General features: G+C 34.2%; 1 protein-coding gene across 2 annotated transcripts; it reads right to left on the bottom strand.

The window, feature by feature from the left end:
* Positions 1-2,088: 2,088 nt before the first annotated feature.
* Positions 2,089-18,461, bottom strand: MS3_00003135 (uncharacterized protein). Of its 2 annotated transcripts, XM_051210853.1 has the most exons (7): positions 17,742-18,461; positions 15,199-15,293; positions 14,506-14,578; positions 13,056-13,468; positions 7,517-7,677; positions 4,934-5,224; positions 2,089-2,924 (listed from the first exon to the last, which is right to left on the bottom strand). In XM_051210853.1, exons 1-4 carry the CDS (start codon positions 17,862-17,864, stop codon positions 13,460-13,462), a joined length of 300 nt encoding a protein of 99 aa, XP_051070868.1. In that variant the 5' UTR covers positions 17,865-18,461; the 3' UTR covers positions 2,089-2,924; positions 4,934-5,224; positions 7,517-7,677; positions 13,056-13,459. The 2 variants fall into 2 exon arrangements, with proteins under 2 accessions (XP_051070868.1, XP_035586497.1); XM_035729396.2 differs by lacking the exons at positions 7,517-7,677; positions 14,506-14,578.
* Between the last annotated feature and the right edge of the window lie 2,139 nt (positions 18,462-20,600).

Here is a 20,600-nt window from a genome sequence, read left to right as displayed (position 1 = left end):
GTTTATGTATGCAGGTATATGCAAAGTGTACACTCGTGGGTTAGTACAAGGAACGTTAACTGAAAAATACCTGCTCTATCTATATTTAATAAAATCAGTGGCCCAATCCTTGAGTTTGAAGACATACTAAAAAAATGTGGTACCAAATAATATGGAGAGGCAACCCAAGGTGAGCAATCCTATGTGTGTGATATGTGATGAATGGGTGAAAACCTAATAGTTACCTATATGGATGCAACTTGTACTTACCCCATAGAGCGAATACCCGGCGTATCGATTTATCCTACGCAATCACATACACGTGGTGGGTTTGTGACTACTAAGAACATGGAGTCCCGTTCCAGAAAAAACTAAACCGACTTCACCGGATAAGGCTTTACTAATATTATATGAATGGAACGCCGTATCGGTATCCTCTAAACTGTGCTACAACTAAACGACTATATAAATAAAACTGCGGGTAATAGTTTGCAAGTATGATTCTGTTTAAGGAAATAATATAAACTGCTGAATTCTCAATAGATAAAATATTTCTATATTTTGTATCGCCATACACCATTTCGTTTTTGTTTTATACAAGCATATTCATCTATAATTTAATTGGGCTTTTTTTAGATTTATGAAATTCAAAAGACAGTTTAATGAAAATCAACTCGTTAACTAGAAAATATAAGAACAACAACTAGTAGGTTATTTTGATCTGTTATGCTTCACAAATAATTTGTTTATATTTTATTAAAGGAAAAAATATATTCATTGTTACTGATTTAATTGTTTCAACAAGTTAGTTTTATGATTAGCTGTATTTGATGATAATCTGATACACGAAAATCTAAAATAATTCCGAATATTTTTTTCTATCTTACATAAATTGTTTCTATTGTCAACTTTGTTTTCGAAATATCTTTTATAATGTCGTAGTAGAAATATAAATATGGTTTTATTGGCTTCTATCACAATAATAAATGATTGTGATAGTATAACACCATAATAATTTATGAATGAAAAGTTTTGAGTGGTTCATTCAAGATTTTGAACATTTTATGCTGTGGGATTAGAAAGTACAATAAATTTAAACACAGCAAATGTTTCCATAGTTGAGATCATGAGTCAATTAAAGCTTGACCATCATGAAAAACCTGGAAGCAATGGACGGCCTTTTTGTCCTATTGTGGGACTCTTCAGCAGTACCCATCCAGCCCAGTGAGATTCGAAACCAGGACGTATCGGTCTCGCGCATGAACGCTTAACCTGTAGACTACTCAGCCGGCATCCAATGGTGTCAATATCTAACTTCAACTAATCAACGAAATTGAGCGACACATCCACAATTATCTTCAGTGAGTTGCTATCTCACAACAGATGTTAGTAAATTAAGTTATGTCTTGAAAATGACCAATAAACAACATTAAATCAGGTATGAATAATAATTCTGGGTATTTTAATGATATATACACCAGTGTTTTATTATCTATGGATTGCGATTGGGACGTATGATGTATTACAATTTATCAGTCAGTTATGAAACAATTGATATCAGTAATACTAAATCACCACCTAGTCGACTTATCTATTGATTTATAGGTTTTAGCTCTTTGTAAAAATCAAAATATCTGGAAATTGTTACGATGGTATACAACCAAGGTTGGATTTGATAGTTTAAAGTAAATTGAGTAGAAAGTTATTAGTAAATATATTTTTCTTATACCTCAAATGGGTAGAAAAATTGTATTTCTGACTTTCGTGACTTCATGTAAACCACTTCTTTAGAATAAATAAATAACCGACATTAGATTAACATAAATTTAAATTTAAAAAGAAAACATTAAGTCACGAAACATCAGAAATACGATTTTTCTACTCATTGAGATATAAGAAAAAATATATTTATTATGGACGTTTACATAATTTTGCCAACTTTCAAAAAGCACTTACTAATGAACTGATATAGAATTCAGTTGTAGTATATTATCATAGCTATAATTACTGTTGCCATGTAACCATGGAACGAATTTGAAACATTATACCGAAATGGTGATTCGGTGGAACTCAATAAAATCAAAAAACAAAAATATTAGTTTAACCAAAGTTGATTTATTTTGAAGAAATTTATCACCAGTTTAATGTCTAACTTCAATTGTATCAAAATGATCTGTCATTCAACAATGTTGCCTAAGTTGTTTTAAATGGTGTATTATTTTCATTAGTAAAAAATACTAAATGTGTCTTTGTGATTCTCGACAAAGCGGTCCACATTAACGATTTAAGGATGGGTCGGAGTTTTTCGGAAATTATTGAAATCGTTCTTAATAACTTTAATGCCGTTAGTTACTTCATTAACCAAAATTTGTTGTTTGTGAAATACTTTTTAGATTGTTTTTTTTACAATTAAATCCCTGTCATTATTCAGATTTGAATATGGGATCATTCTGTATCGAAACTGATCTTTTTATATTTTCTGAGCTATAACTTTTTAACATTTTTCAGAATTTGGAAGTGATTATCCACATTTGATGTCCGTTTTATAAAATCGACATAATTTTAAGGTTGTATTGAATGAAAAGTTTACATAGTCTATGGAGTATCGATTGGAATAGAGAGTAGCGTATTCATCATAGAAGTGTACATCAGTAAGGTTTTTAAAGTTTGTTTCTTCACTATTTGTCATGCAATCGTAACTAAAGCATTTGTTTTCGTTAGGAAAGCTGGTACGTTCAAGTTTCGCAGTATAAAACTTTGAATAAAAAAGAATTTAGATCATTCATAATTCACATTGATTCTGAGGCTTCTCAGTGTTTAATAGCGGAATTTTAGAAATATCTATTGCTATGCATATTAATTATCAAGAGAACTAAATTTACATTCATCTGTTAGACACGTCCATTTTGTATATCTTTTGAACCTATTTGACTGAAGAATAAAATCTATTGTGAAAAAAATATAGAAATATCAAAATAGATAGACACTATTCATCGATGAAATTATTCAACTCTATCTTAGTCTAGAGTTATATCTTTATTAGTAATCAATTTCCTCAAAAGTAAGCCATATGCTAGTTCATATGGCTAATAGTTCAATTCTATTAGTTATATATTTAACTATGTAAATAAAATGCAACAGATGGTCTGAGTTCTTGATTCATCATATACACGAAAAGAAATGTCATAACCAGATGCAAAGTTATCAATTCAAGTTTTGTTAAGTCACATTTTGGTAAGTTTTTTTTTCGAAGTAAAATGTTGTTATCGTATACAATAACGGTTTAATGCAATGTATTACTTTAAAGTAACTTTCATGCAAACTCAACACGTTGTTGTTAGTGACTGCATTTTCAAGATGCTCACAGTTGTTATTAGTTTACGTTGTTGATAAACAAGCATAATTCACTGGCAACTTCATTGCCTTAAATAGAAAGTTGGGGCTGTTAATGCAGAAAAGCTTCTTAAATATTTTGTGAATATTGTATATTAGTAATTTTGTTAAGTAATACTCGTAATCTCCATTAATTGCGTGTAACCATTTTCGGGATTTACTCTGAAAGTTTAACAAAATGATTCGGGGGGAGATTAAGCACATGAAAAGCCTACCTCACTAAGAAACGTGACGTAACAACCTAGTGATACGAAATAAATTCAGATGACGTTTATGAAACCAGAAAGTTATGGATCAGTAACAACGAATGTATATTCCTGAAGAGAGATGAAGTGCCAACTGATAAGATGATCTGAATAAAATGTGGGTTTTATAGAAACACAGCTAAGTTTGTAAAAAAAACTAAGACTGTTGAGCAGTAATATCTTGGATTTCATCTATTTCACGAAGCATAAAACATCTGAGATTACTGGCAAGCGACTTTCAGGATATAACTGCTATTTGAAAAAATCAGATTTAATAACCACAACGTTATGAATGTTTACGTCATCGCATTTAACTTAACTTACTCATATTTTATAACATAGTTTTATTTGTGCGAAATCGCCATACGATTCATAGTGCATAGTTGTAAAACTGTATCTTGAATCATGCAGACGAACTTCTATGTGTAATGATGGGGTTACAATTACAGACTGAAAACTTTTTCACAACTAAGGTACTTTACTGATTTAAGCGCAATATTATTTCAGTAACCGACAAAAGTGTTCAATTTCATTTAAGTCACTCTGTCGTGCTATCCCCTATTTACTGAAGATCATAAAGGTATTTTTTTCAAATGTCAACGTCTGGTATACTTACATTCTAAATTATGCCTGAAATCTAGAGTTCATTAGTCGAATGTAAACAGAAGCAATAATATGTCGGTTCATCGGTCATGATTGATTCATACTGCTTTTTGCCGAAGCTCAATTATTTGTGGGTCATAAACAAAAGGATCACTGTTAACAAATTTTACCAAAAATGTATGCAAAACATCTTCCTGAAGTTTACAAGAAGCATTTATTTGATGAATTTAGGTGTTTTAATTTCAATTTGCTCAAACTTGTCGATGGGTTATGACGGATACAGTATTGAGTTTAAATTATTTAAGCAACATAGTCCCAGGTCTCTGTATAAAACGCTCCCATAAAATACAGCGCTAAAGCTATCAAATTCCAGTTGGTCTGGTGCGACAGACAGTGAATTAATTCTCTACTACCTAACTTCGACAAGTTGTATAATCCTGGGTATAACATTTTCTAAAATAGATCGCGCATACAGATCACTATACTGTATTTCACCGAAATATGCTGCACGTTCGCCCTGCTGATTTCTGTCTCACTGTGAACGAACACAGAGTTCCGAAATATCACTAGATACCCATTTAAGACAGCACACCATCCCCTCCAATCAGTGATAGGCGTGCTAAACACGTTAGGTAATTAATATTATGTATCATAACCAAGAGGACAATTTTAAGCTCTTCATAAATCTGGTACCAGGCCATTATTATACTTACTCGCTTAAATAATCTGTGCAACGTTCATGGTAGTTACAGCAGTGCTTATTTGTTATAAGTTGAGTTTTAAACATTGATTATCGTTGTATCGAAAGTGACTTGCGACCATAGACGTTTGATTCAACATCGTAATTCACCAAAACTACGGCAAGTATTCCAAGTCAATATTCATTTGCTCAACTCAAATCGCAGATAACGTTACCGACCATTATTTGTACAAAAATAGGAGGAAACTAAATTTTCAGTATTAACTCGATTTTACGAATATGTACATCCACCATTATAAACTGCCTAAAATAACCAAAACGTGCTTTTGTATGAATATGCGCGATGTCTAAAGAAAGAATTGCAGATGATATTAATTTTATTTATCAAACACCACTGGTATAAATAAATATTCATACTACTCTTGAGACCATCGAAAAGTTAATCTAATTGTAAATGGCGTGTAATGATCAAAGTATTCAATGTGAGAGTGTTGTTGATTTCTTTTATCTATTTTAATAGCTCATATATTGCTTGAGTCAATATTTATACCATAGAAACAATGCATTTCAGACAACAGTTACTCTGGATCTGTTTGACGATTGATCCATTCCTGACATCATTTTAAATTACCGGATCAATTGTTTGGACAAATTTATCATACGATATAGTACTGCCTTCCTTAATTAGTAGATCTAGCTGACTTAAAAATGGTTACATTTGGTCATGAAACGGTTAATAACAGTAAACATGTCTGCAAAGTTAATTAACCGTTGCAGATCACGAAGAACTTGTATCTCAGTGGTTCAAAGTGTAAAAACAAATGGCTTAAAAATTAAATAAGTGAAGATGGTACATCAGTCTGGTGTGAACGATTTCACAAAGAATAAAATACGCAGACATTATGATTCAATTACAATATTCACTAAAACGCCATAACGGAATACTCATTCTTACAACGAATTTTGAACGACTTTATGAATTTTATCTTCAATTAAACTTAAAAGGTTGCATTTACATATCAAAATATTTATTATTAGGAAGAATGATGAAATGAATTTCGTGCCTACACTTTCATATAGATTCAGCTATGTTACGTTGTTTCAAATAAATACCTGTTACGTGTACCCAGTATTTATCAAATACATACTCACGAAAGTGTAATAACAAAAATTATGAAACGTTTGTTAGTAATGTTGATATACGTTTTAATCAGTTTTTACATCAGAGAATTCTAAGCAATTGACTATTGTATTGTATGCATTTCAATTCTAAGTTAACAATCTGGTGACCACCGATTTACATTTCAATGCCATCGAATTTTACTCTATTTCAAGTTATCAGTAAACAGTAAAGTCTATCAAAATAATTTAATTCACTTATTCAACCTATGTGATAAAACAAGTTCAATAAACGTATAGTTATTATTAATGACGGGAAATTGGCCATTAATCAAGATTTAATTTTTTTCAGAAAGTTAAGAATAAAATTATTGTTTAAAATATTCATTAAAGACTAATAATCATGATGATGGTGGTAGATTTTTTCCGTATATCACATATGAAGAATAATCCAGTGTTTGAATATTATGAATATAAGTTATTACTTTAATATCAAAGTGAGAATCTTCAAAACGAACGTCAAGGCAGTTCTACTGTACGTATCTGAAACTTGGAGAACTACAACAACCACCATCAGGAAGGTACAAGTATTTATAAATAGCTGTCTACGCAAGATACTCAACATCCATTGGCCGGATACCATCAGCAACAGCCTTCTGTGGGAGAGAACAAACCAGCTTCTAGCTGAAGAAGAAATTAGGAAAAGACAATGGAAATGGATAGGAAATACATTACGCAAACCATCAAACTGCATCAAGAGGCAAGCCCTAACTTGGAATATTGAAGGGAAGCAGAAAAGAGGAAGGTCAAAGAACACATTACGTCGGGAAATAGAAGCAGATATGAAAAGGATGAATGACAACTGGAAAGAGCTGGAAAGGATTCCCCAGGACAGGGTTTGATGGAGAATGCTGGTGGGCGGCATATGCTCCTTCACGAGGATTAAGAGTCGTAAGTAATTAAGTAACTTTAATAACACTAATTTCAGTCAAATAAAATGTGGCGGTATATTATGAACGATTTCCTAAACTAAATAAACCAATATAAAAGCTAACAGTAGTACCTAGAACTGAACTTCTTTTGACAGATATTCTGTTTCACTCAATCAAAATCAATAGTCGGTATTCCAAAAGAGTTAGCTTTTCTTAAAAAGAAAACGAGATGTTTGCAAACTCGATATCCTATTACAGAGTTAACTTTCAATATTAAATCCAAAAATGTTAACAGTAAAATTTAGCAAAACTACAACTCCACCCTATTAAGGAGTTGAAAGCAAATTTTTTTAAAACTAAATTTACTGCATGTTCAGGATTATAATGATAATACAAATTGCATGCCAGGGATACATGTAAACGCTTGAGTGTATCAGTACATTGCAGCGGCAGTACAATCGCATAAACTAATGAATATTAAAAGGTAGTATGATGCATACACAATATGAAAATGGATTTAAATGAATTTACATAAATTCACTAACCCTGTCATTAGTTAATTAGCATTTTAAAAAACATTTTAAATGAACTGTCTTCTTGACCCCTTGTAGTTCAATGAATAATAAACTGGTACGTATCACAAAGTGCACGGTGACGAGAAATTTTGGTATAGTTTAGAACAAAATTCAAATTGGTTACTTTGCTTCTAAGAAGTAATTTAAAGTCACAGAAAAGTAGAATTCAAACAGCAAACAAAATTGTAATTTATTCAAAATTTTGAAACAAAAAATTGTCATTTAGAGTCAGATCAACGCGACTCCGACTGAAAACAAGTTTTAAATGATTTTTTAATTGAATGTTATGGTTCCTTAGCATAGCCAACAAACTTTAGGTTCATGTGTAAAGAAATCTGTTGGTAGGTCATTTATTAATGCAGTTTATCTCAATAAATCAAGTTACTGACGATTCTCTCGAGAAACCTCAGCTAACCACTGAAAACTGACTTACGTGTTTTTGATGGAATGTTGTAGTGTAGATTGTTTATCGGCTTTTAGCAAATTACAAGCTTAACAAAATGATTTTATGATCACATTGATTTTTTTATAAAACTCATGACTGGACAAGTAAAGGTTAAATCATCATTGTGAAAAAATCTTTAGAATCCCTGTATCATTAAGAATATTTTTGGTTGACCTTTTTCATACAAACCAGCACTCATACTTTGGGCTCGCTTATAATGCTTCTGCCTAGTTGCTGCGTTACATAGTATCCAATAGTACAAATCAGTTAGGCTAGATGGTATCATATCGGCAACTGTGAGGATATTATCTTTTTCAAGGTTTTTATTGGTTATATCTTAGTACGCCCCCAAATGCCCTGGTATGGCCGAGAGCGGGGTGGGTTCGTCCTCCCTCTCGAAATACTCTCACACAGCCGTGCATATACAGCCTCTGCCAGGGAAGTCCTACTCATCTCCATCTCGTGGCGGGGGTCTTGTTTACGAAAATGAGAGGACGAAAAGCGAATGTCAGGCGCTTTAACCCGATCCCAAACCAATGGTGCACATGGGCTCCAGTATCCTGCGGGAACAAATGACGTATGAACCAATCGTTGGTCACCGGCTACCATGGGACTGCATCTCCTTACGATGCTCCACTGCCTTGTGGGTTAGACCTTTAGGTCAAAGGCTCGGGGTGTGGCCCCCTAAGATAACCACCTGCTTCGGTCTGGGCACCCGGGCAGTATCGCAGCCCACACGCAATTAATGAACTGAACTGTCTATGATCATGGAAACTAATTCTCTTGCTTCGACGAACATTCAAATGATTCAATTATTATTATTATTATTATTATTATTATTATTATTATTATTATTATTTACTACGTCATTATTCACCCTCTTTTATTCCTACTCTGCCTATACTTATTTTTTTCCGACTTATACAGCAGCTCGTCTATAGTGGAAATTCGACTCTATCTAAACATTCTCGAGTCACTGTCCGGTTGAAAATTGTATGTTACCACCGAATATGAGTACTGAAGCAGTTTTTCTGAAACCACGTGCACCATTCAAACTGGCTGCCTTCAACGTTCACACATTTATGCAGGTCGGACAACAGATAGGGCTGGCTATGTCTTTGGAAAGTCTTAATATTGGTGTTTGTTGTCCATCAAAGTGAGAAGAAATCGGCATGAGAAACGATGTCTTTTCGTCATCTCCGCCTATGCTCCGACAGATTGCAGCCCGGATGCAATCAAGGATGAGTTTTACCACCAGTTATCTGTTCTTCTCCAGAAAGTGCGTTCGACAGATATTGTAGTACAAGCCGGAGACTTGAATGCTCAGGTCGGGCGTCTAGGCACAGAAGAGAATCGTTTACGTGGCCGATGGGGACTCGTTGGTCGCAGGTCAGATAACGGGAACCGTCTACTGCAACTTTGCACAGACCACAACCTGTTTCTGGCTAGCACTAACTTTCGGCACAGTCATCGCCGATGTGCCACCTGGCGTCCTCCCTCTGCATCTCAAGCCTGGACTCAGATTGATCACATCGCGATCAGCTACCGCTGGCGTGGTTGTGTACAAGACTGCCGCTCCTTGTGGAGTACCTATCTGGACTCTGACCATGCCTTGGTCTGCGCCAATCTTGCCTTAATTTTCAGTGGACAACGAAGTGACCGCCATCAACAGATTGATATTAGCAAGCTGGTTGCAACTTCTGTTGCAAGTAAGTATCGAATCGAGCTAGTCTCTAGGCTAGCTACCACTCCACCGAAAAGTATAGATGAGCATTGGTTGCAATTGCATGACGCCATGAAAATGGCGGGTACAGTCAGTTGTGGGTACGCGAAACGTTCCGCTTATAAGCACTGGGTTTCTTCAGGCTCCTTACAACTCATTGAAGCCCGTCGGTCTACTCCGGCTGACCGTGAGTTTGACCATAAACGAAGGATGTTACGTAAGGAAATTGGGCAAAGCTTCCGTAAGGACCGAGAAGCCTGGTGGTCGAAGCGTGCTAATGAGCTGGAAGCAGCAGCTGCATCTGGTAATGACCGGAAGCTCTTCCAACTCATCCGAGCCACTGGCAGCAAGAAGTCTGGTGTGAGTGAAACAATCTGCGAGGATGATGGGATGCGAATCACTAACATCCATCGACATCTTGGACGATGGGCAGAATTTCTCGAAGGGCAGTTCAACTGGCCTGCTGCTCCGGCAACATTGGTCAGACTGTCCTGCCCTCCTAGCCGGTGACGACTGATCCACCGAACGAGGAGGAAGTCCGCAAGGAACTCCAACTCTTGGAGCGTTACAAATCACCTGGCCCAGATGACTTACCTCCGGCTCTTTTTAAAGATGGTGGTGACTTTCTGACTAAGGAATTGACGACGTTTTTTACAAATGTTTGGGAGTTAGAGAGTGTATCAACGCCATGGAATGAGTCGATAGTTGTCCCTATCTTTAAAAAGGGTTCACGTCGTTCCTGTATCAACTATCGGGGGATAAGTCTACTTCCGATTGCGTCCAAGCTATTGGCTTCCGTCATACTTCATAGGTTGTTCAAAACACAAGAAAGATTGACTCGCGAGGAGCAAGCTGGGTTTCGTTCTGGTCGAGGATGTATTGATCATATCTTCACCCTCCGCCAAATGTTAGAACACCGCCATACTTTTCAAAGGCCAACAATCGTAGTGTTTCTTGACATCAGAGCTGCCTTCGATTCGTTGGACAGGACTGTTCTCTGGGATTGTCTATTGAAGAAGGGTGTGCCTGAGAAGTTTATTAACATCCTAAAAGCCCTATATAAAAACACCTCAGGCAGAGTGAGGGCATACAACCACCTCTCTCCATTGTTCCATTCGAGCAGTGGGGTTAGGCAGGGTTGCCCAATCTCACCATTTCTCTTCAACTTTGCCATCGATGACATTCTGGAAACAGCTCTGATGAATGTAAGTAATGGTGGTGTGGATCTGTTACCTGGAGAAAGACTTCTCGACCTTGAGTATGCGGACGATATTGTCTTACTATGCGATAATGCCCAAGGCATGCAATCCGCACTTAATCAGTTGGCAATCAGTGTCCCTAGGTATGGTATGTGCTTTGCACCTTCGAAGTGAAAAGTACTTCTACAAGACTGGCAGGATCCTAATCCTGTACTCACCCTGGATGGTGAGCAGATAGACGTAGTCGAGAAGTTCGTGTATCTGGGTAGCTGCATAAGTGCTGGTGGAGGTGTGAGTGATGAGATTAATGCATGTATAGTGAAAGCCAGAGCGGCTTATGCCAATCTGGGCCATCTTTCGCGCCTTTGTCACGTTAGTCTGGGTGTAAAAGGTCGAATCTACAACGCGTCGGTGAGAGCAGTTTTTCTCTATGCTTGTGAAACCTGACCTCTCCGAGTTGAGGACGTTAGACGACTCTCTGTGTTCGATCATCGCTGTCTCCGAAGGATTGCTGACATCAAGTGGCAATACCATGTTGGTAATGGAGAGGTTCGGCATCGTGTGTTCGGGTGCAGAGATGATAATTCAATTGGTGTCACCATCTTGAAACATCGACTTCGTTGGCTTGGACATGTTCTACGAATGTCGTCCCAAAGAATTCCACGTCGTGCATTATTTGCCGACTCTGGGACTGGTTGGAAGAAGCGGAGAGGTGGTCAGTGCATGACATGGTGTCGTGGTATGAAAGAAAGCTGCAAAGGACTGGCTTCTGTCGGTCCTTTACGACTCCCTGGTTGGGGTCTGAGAGATGGTACAACACAGTGGCTAGAGACGTTATCAGATATGGCTCAGAATAGAAGCCAGTGGCGATCATGCTGTGACCTTCTTTTACTTTCTTCATAAAAAGTGGTTGTATCTTCCTTAACTGAAAGATTTCTTTTGATTGTACCCTTCTGTTCCCCTACTATTACTATTATTATTACACTACCTTACACCAAGCTCTTCGTTATTATTATTTTTTATATCTTCTTTTTACGCTCCCCACTTTTTTCTTTTTCTCCTTCCTAAATTCTCATTGTTTTGTGTGGCGCATATATATTTGACGCACTCCTGTACCAATATATATGTGTTCAAATAAATAAATAAATATCTTAGTACCTAAAGAAGAGCACGAGTGAATCCCCTGTGATCTCTAACTATGGATGCTTTGGACCATGTGAAATAGGCAGTTAATAATCTTAAAATGTTGTGGCTCAGTTTTAGTGACATAAAAGAATGAATGATAATGTATATTCTGTGCTACGGTAAGTGGTCACTGAATTCAAGCATCAAAAATTTACAAAACAGTTACTCTGACATTAAGATTGTGTTGGCTATTTTAGCTTAATGAAGGTGAACCTATAAACCATATTTAGAATCTGAGAAGGAATAGTATATATTTTAATGAATTTACCTGTTAAAGGGTTCAAAAATATCTCTGTACACCTCATTTTGCAGATGAAATTAAGACCGATCTCCCAAGTAAATCAATAATTTTCGAAAAAAGGATATATTCTCATTTGTCATTGATTATTAATTAATGGATGTATCATTACCTTTATAACTTCCTTATGCGAAATCAAATAAATTGGAAAAACAAAAGTAGCATTATTTACAAAGAAATATGGTGATTTAAAGCCCCTTCATAATTCTAAACCTATTAGATAAAAAGTTATTGCAAGAAAAACGAATGATAACCATCGTACCTAAAATCTACTAAGTATCGCTGAAAATCTAGTGTCAGACAGTACCTGTTGAGAAACGCAAGTAAGTATCTTGAAGCACAACTCGAAGCTTTTTTATTTTGAAACACCATTCTGTTAAATGGGCAAGTTTTAGATATCCTCTTTGCGAAAGTTTTACTCATGGTAAGTAATGTTTTGGATTACATTCGAAATGAAACCTAAGGTTTTCTTACAATATAGCTATCAAATTAAGTTAGTTACAATACACACCAGTTTTCTGACTTAACGTTTTCAAAGTTTAAGAACATCAGAAGTTCATCAAAGTTTTCACTTTAATAACCGCGTTTCTTTAATTTAGTCAACTAGGTGATAAACTTTTTATTAGTATAATAAAAATAATGCAACTCATAATACTTACTAAGTTATTGTTTTATTTACCATGAATAAATCTGCATTTGTCTATGGTTTTAATTAGGCTTGGGTTATGAAGAATTTACACTGAACAAAACTTAGATATGGCTTAAAACGTTTTAATACATCTGTGTAAAAAATAACTGGCTATGATGACGATAAAATGTTTGATTTCAGTAGATCGAAAACTATATTCTTGATCATTGTTTTGTCTATAACAAAAATGTCCCAAATATTTTTATGTACGTATCAAGGATAATTTTCAAAGGCATAACTTGAAGTTGATTGGAGAGGGTTGAAAGCGATTCAGTCATACATCTGTTAAATGTTTTCGAAGTTCTAAACCAACTGGAAAAAACTCTCCATTTTCCATATTGTTTCAATGTGGAACTGTGTATCACATGGTGCGAATTATATAATCTGAGAAAAGGGGAAGAAAACGAATTATAAGAGAGTATAAAATCACTAAAGGTGAATTTCATTTACTGCTGTAAGACAATTGATCTGAGTTTCTCAACATAATTAATTGTTCCAATTCTCAATATTTGCAATACATTTAATAACTGTTGAAATGTAACACAAAAGTTTCTTAAATATAGGGTAATCCATGTAGAAGAGTTTGTTTCTAAATCAGGATAAGGGCACAAACATTTTTAGATTTCCTAATTTAATTGTTACTCATCATTATTGAATTATATGAATATCGCAATTAACAATGTTGAATTTGAGGACAAACATTATACTTCAGACCATAAATGTAAAACCAGTTCCAAATCATTCTCTTCCAATCAAACCAAAACATTTTTACCCCTTGACAATGCGTTATAAAGTCACTGTGAATCTGTTAGTAGTAATGACTGAATACCACCCTATTAGGAATAATATTTTCAATTATCACTGTTCAAGTGTGTCATTTTTCTCAAAATATTCTCATATTACTGAATTTCATAAATTCATTATCATTATCTGAATTTTAATTGACCCTAATAAATATGATAAATCTGAATCTGTCATGCAACTTAATTATAATCTCAAAGTTTCCGCACTTATATTTTTGGAAAGTCTATGTACCTCGAGTTTAACTTCTTCTTCATTCATGGGTTAATTTCATCATCGTTTGATAAGTAAAAAAGTCATATAAAGATGTATATTGTATTTATGAGTATTTATATACATTCATAATACCAAAAAGTAACCGAAATTAACTACATAGTCATTAGATTTTCACTAAGATAGATGGACTTTGAGTGATTCGGCGATTTCAAAACACGATAGTGAGTGAAATAATAAGTCAATAATTTGCCAAACACTTTTAACAAGTAAATTTAATTACGACGCATGAAATTTAAAAACTGTTGATAATCCATCCCAACATCTTTGTTAATTTTATTCCTATTCATCCACTCATTGAGTTCAGTTGTTTGTATATCATAGCCCATTTCACTCAAAAAACTTACTACTTCAGAAACACATATTTTCCCAGAATGATCTTTATCCATGTCGTTAAATACGCTACGCCAAACAGCTGCCCTGTAAGGAAAAAAATACTAAACTTCATGGACAATATAATGGGACAAAACCTAATACTTATTTGAATTCTCCTGTAACTTTCACACTTGCAATTCGTTTTGTATTATAAAACGAAGTAATTAATATTTAGAAGTAGGTTCATCACTGACAGGTAACAATTGAATAATCAGTTAGAACTAGGAACTATTAAACAGTTGTTTTGAAACTATGATGTCAGTCCATGATAATAACTACTTTAAAATTAAATTAATGTTCACAAACCACTTAAATAGACGGTTTTTATTTAGTCTATTATAACTATCAGAAAAGTCAAGCATATACAGCCGATCTTACTTGACTAACCTGAGATACACAAACTACATGTTATGAACAATTTATGTGAAATCACAAAATAAAATCTCGTTCCCAATGTATATTTTAATGCCTAAGCCTCGATTCGACTAACGTTTAGTCAATGTTTATGTTATCGACAGGTATTATCACTTTGCTTATTGGTCTAATTATAATTTTTAATTCACATAAAAGTTTCTGACTTTCAAGAGTACAAAAAAAACACTAAAATATAATGAAAAAAATAAACATGGCACAAATAATATATCCCCTTGATACTAAGTACCTACTCCTTTTCTTCTTTTGGAACAATATTTAGTACTTTTTCATATTCTTCTAAAGTTATTTCACCATCTCCATCTAAATCGAATGTTTTGATAAATTCCTGTTGTGTATGTTGTTTTTTTTTCAAAAACAAAGAACGGAAACAAGGATGAAGTTACTTTAATAAAAGTTGGGTTAACTCAAAATATCCATAAAAATGACATTAGTCTCAATATATTTGTTAAGGTTTGTATTATCACTTCATTGATATTCAGGACCAAATTTTAATAATTCTTCAGTTCATATATTATAAACGTTCTTAAACAATAATGATAATGATAATAATAAAAGTTTTATTCAAATTATATGTTCAGTTCAAGTATAAATTTTCAGGATATCGTGCTTAATCATAGAAAGTTTTGAATAATGGCGAAAGATTTATCCGCAACTGATGGGATACCAGAGTTATCAAAGCAATCCACACAGGGTGAACATATATCAAAGAACTGATGAAAATTCAGTCCTGAACGTCAATAAAAATATAACACAAAACCTTATGAAAAAATGTAAACACCATTCTGTCGAACACATTAAAGCTACTTAAACTCAGTGACCTATTGGACAATGAATTGAACTTTGAAGTAGTAAATTCGAGTTTGAGCATGGAAATCAACAGTAGTATCCTAATACATCCAACATACGAGCCCCAAACAGGACAAAACGAGCGTTGTAGGTTCCACTGATAGATATAGTATATATACTCGCCTATATTTTCGTGGAATTATCTATCACGTTATTTATCTTCAATGACTGATGTTTTAACTCGACACTGAATCAGTAGTTTCATCTTACAAGAGAACTTCTAACTAGTACCATTGAGTTACTTCCTTTCAGTATAGATCTAGAATGCAAGGTTTAACTGATAACAATACTCAAATTTTATTTGAACGAGTGTGTACTGCTTCAATTAAACAGACTCATTGACCTTAGTTTTAGGTTTAGTGTTAACTCACAATATGTGATTAGATATCATAGGGGAGATTTCACCGCCATTTTCCACATTAGGAATTTCCAGAATGATTACGATTAGTGATGATATTATATAATTTACTGTGACGTATAGCTTAGTTTCATCAAGCCTCACAACTCAGAATGTGGTTACATCATAAACAGCAATGATTTTTAACTCGGTAACTGTTAGTAAACATTTTGGTTCATAGGTCAAATACTCGAAAATAAGGTGCTTACTTTGAGATACACAAGACTGGAAAGATAACATACCTGTCTTAAACGACTGCAAACTGTCATCCGGAAGATCTGAAACTATTCTATGTATTTTGATGCTTATTAGAAAGGTATGCTTATAAGCTTGGGATAGTTGATATTTTAACAGAAAATGGAACCTGAATTACTTGCTTTCCCAGCTAAAGAGACGAAAAGATTGAACTCTTTCGGAATTTGGCTGACCTTATGTAGGACCGACAGGTGGAGTTTTATCGATCAATGAGTGGTAACCTATATCGTACCTAGTCAGGGTTATCCCGAAATCAAAAGACTGCGGGTTAATTTAGTCAGGAAACCAACACGCTATAACCGTGACTTGTACTACTGTTTGAATTTCAGTTTTCCTTGAATGACTATTTGTATTATTTTGATGAGTTTAAACAAAGTATAACATCCAGTTTAAATTTTCAGAACTTTATTTATAAATTCCTTTCAGACCCGATTGTCGGTTATGTTTGTAAGGGCGTAAAGAAAGTAAACCCTCTGAATAAACTTTTCTTATAACTTATGAATCTTTGAACATTGCATGTATACCAACCTATCTTGTTAGACAGAATCAACATTTATATCAATAAATAATGGACTTAGTTAAGAAAATCACCTCGACTTTATAAACTCCATATTCTCAGCATACATTAATGCACGTTTTCTTATTGCGTAAATTCTTATAAATTCAACTAGTATCTAGTTCAAATGTTCTTAAACTAAATATAATGGAAATAATTGATTTGTTAAGAACTTGTACAGCACATGTGATGACTTATTATTTCATTTGATATGCGCTGATTGATTATATGTTAACTCAAGAATGGTGCGGACAAATAGAGTCTTTAGCAAATGTCTGGTATACCTAACTAGTCTTACTTTGAATATTTCATGGTCACCTTTTCTGAATGCAGAGTTACCAGGATCAGATAATGATCATAGGGACCAATAAACATACAGTTTCAAGCAATGACTTACTTTTGGCTAACTGTATATTTTAAACTGATAAAATTCAGATAAAGCCTTCATATGGAGACTTTGTATGCATTTATCTAGCATTCAGAAAAGAAGAAAAGCACTTAAAATAGAAGTATTTTAGTTTGTTGACATAAAAAGTCTATTGTATTTACAAATTCCAGACAGCAACAATTAACACAGTACTTTTCGATATAAGAGTCCAACACTGACTTATTTCTCCAAAGAGAAAAATCATTATTGAGGTGAATATATATCAAAAATTTAATTCATCTTATGTATATAAAACATGTGAAAGAGTTGACACTGAAATGAAATAACTTACCGTAAGAAAGGCTTCATTAAATCCACTTAACTTCATACAATGTCTTATTTCTCTTTTTGACAGAGTCCCATTTCCATCTTTATCCATTTGACGAAATTGATCGAGTAAAATTTTTTCATCCATCTTAAAACGTTTTGAATATCAGTCACAGTTTCTGAATAAAAATTTGTTGCTACGTATTTTAATCAAATGCGACTGCCCAGTCAATTTTTATCCAGTTTTCCTTTGTTATGTAACTAATTATATCCAACCACGCTGTTGCATGTTTTATGTGACCTTGTGTCGATGATCTTATTGGTGGACGAACAGTTCAAATATTCGTTTACCAGAAAAGTAAAAAATTTATGCACACACTACAACATCAAATCGCCTTTAATTCATAAATTCCTAGCTTTCGCACTGTGTTCATTTGTCTTTCTATAAGTATAAACTTGTTTTTATTCAGCGGCGCCAGATTTTTATTATTGAAGTTTGATGTATATGTATATATATAGGTAGAATTTCGATAAAATTTATTGTATTCAAGCTATCTTCAAACGTTCTGCATTAGAAATAAAGAGTAAGGATGAGTTTATGAAATTCCAGAAAACATTTTGAGAGTCACTGATAATACTTCATCTAAAAATGTTCACATTCGACTTCATGTTTTCCGGTTTCTATGAAACTGTGATAATAACTGGCTTTATTGCTGTGAATTCCTTTATAAAGCATATCATTTCTTTTCAAGCACATATTATACTCTTTAAAAGTATTACATCTCAAGGTAAAAAAAGAAGAGAAAATGACTATTTTGTCATTACTTCTGTCTGTTCGGGTGACTTTTATGACAAGTATTATTTAACGACTGATTAGAAAGAGATACTTATGTTTTCTTTTCGGTGATATTAATTTCTGGATGGAGGTTCGTGGAGATTGTTGTATTTTAATAGTTGAATTCATAAGTCAATGTAATCTAGACCACTATTAAAAATCTGGAATCACTACACAGCTGTTTCGACCTAGTATGGGACTCCTCAACAGTGCTCGTCCACGAGTCCGCACACGGTAGTCGAACCCAAGACCTTCGGTCTAGCGTGCGAACGCTTTACCTCTAGACCACTGATCCGGAATTCAACGGTGTTAATTTCTAACTTCAATCGATCGTGGTTACGCACTGTTGAGGAGTCCCATACTGAGACTAAATGGCCGTTCAGTGTTTCCAGGTTTTCAACAGTTGTCTAGCTTAAATCGACTCATGATTTCCATAAAATCCAACAATCTCCACTACCCCAAACTGAAAGGTGATTCAGTAAACGAAATTATTCTTGGTACATGATATATACCTGTGTAACAATAAATTAATGAAACAGTTCGATTATATTGGGTTCGAGCTAAGAAATTGTCGTGATTCCGATTAGAACGAAGTACATTATGAATCAACTGTGGTGGGTTTTTTGTCACACTGATGTTCAAATTCAAGTTTATTGATTATAAACAAGAAAACTGGTTAGTGTAGGTAGCAGCTTGATTTCCTATATCAACTACACTACAATTGTGTTTTTAACTTCATGACTCACAAATAAAATATCCTTATTGATAATGTTCATTCAGTAATTTACCATCACTAGGTCCAATGTTCTAACCACTTAACTTAAATTTAGATCTATAGTACACTTATAAAACATTTTATTCTGACGGTCTTGTAATCATTTGTCCTAACTAGTTAAACTGCACTTGATTTAGCTTATAAAATATTATTCATAACAAGAACTGACTTCAGTTAGACAACCACTGAAAACTTATAGGCACTGGACACCTCTCCCATCCTAGTATGTTACTCTACAGTAGTACATATCCATGACACCATAGGGGATCAACCCATAGCCCTAGGTTTTGAGAGCTAAAGCCAAATATCTAGATCTCTCGCGAAGCATCCAATGGTGCCCATATATAACTTTGATCATTTCGCGAGATGGTGCGCGAGCACGCCACAGTGAACAAACACCTTTTTGTCCGGAAATATCATTGACGATGTATGATCTATAGTGGCTTTCACTAGTAAATTAATACAGTACTCTCAGTAATGCTTTTACAATTTATTCGCTTAATTTTAGTATCACAGTCGTTTAGAACTTTTTCTGTTCATATGACTGAATGTAATTGTTCCTAGACATCTACATCTTGAATAAATTTTCCCCCAATGCTGCCAATGACAATTAATATTGGTACGTTTAATTAATAGACAGTAAACGCTCAATGTTTTTACACCCATATAAAGAAACTTGATATTTTTATTTTTCAATATCAACTGCCCAGCAGTTTACAAAATACAAAAGGATGCCTGCACTCAGGTAATTAGATAAAAACGTTTTATGAGAATGACATACGAGGCACTGGTTAGCCTGTTATGGCTGTTTGTAAACAATTAAATCATATTTATGATATCCATTGGAAAAAGAGCATTGATTAAAATGGTTTGAAGCGATAATTCATTTACTTAAGAGATCGGGTATTTATTAGTATTTTCTGTGTCATATTAAACCCAAAAACATAAAATAATAAAGTGTAATTAATGTGAACATGTAAAATTCTTTGTTTTTGCATCACAAGCTTGTATCAGCCATAGGACTTTTATGAACCAAGTCTGGATATTAAGCTATTTAAGCCGATTCGGTTTATGCCTACTCGATATTCTACACTCACTATCTCACACATAAACAACCCTCTTAAACCCGAATTCGGCTGCAAAATAGCAACTGAATCAGTTTTCACTAATGGACATTTTCATCGAACACTATCTCAGTAGCTACATGATTTTATTCCAGTTTCAACCCAATATTTGATCTGGGTATGCATTGTTGACTTCCAAAACTATAACAA

This window comes from Schistosoma haematobium, chromosome ZW (genome assembly GCF_000699445.3).
Source record: "Schistosoma haematobium chromosome ZW, whole genome shotgun sequence".
Taxonomy (NCBI): Eukaryota; Metazoa; Platyhelminthes; class Trematoda; order Strigeidida; family Schistosomatidae; genus Schistosoma; species Schistosoma haematobium.
This window is presented reverse-complemented; position numbering and strand designations above follow the sequence as displayed.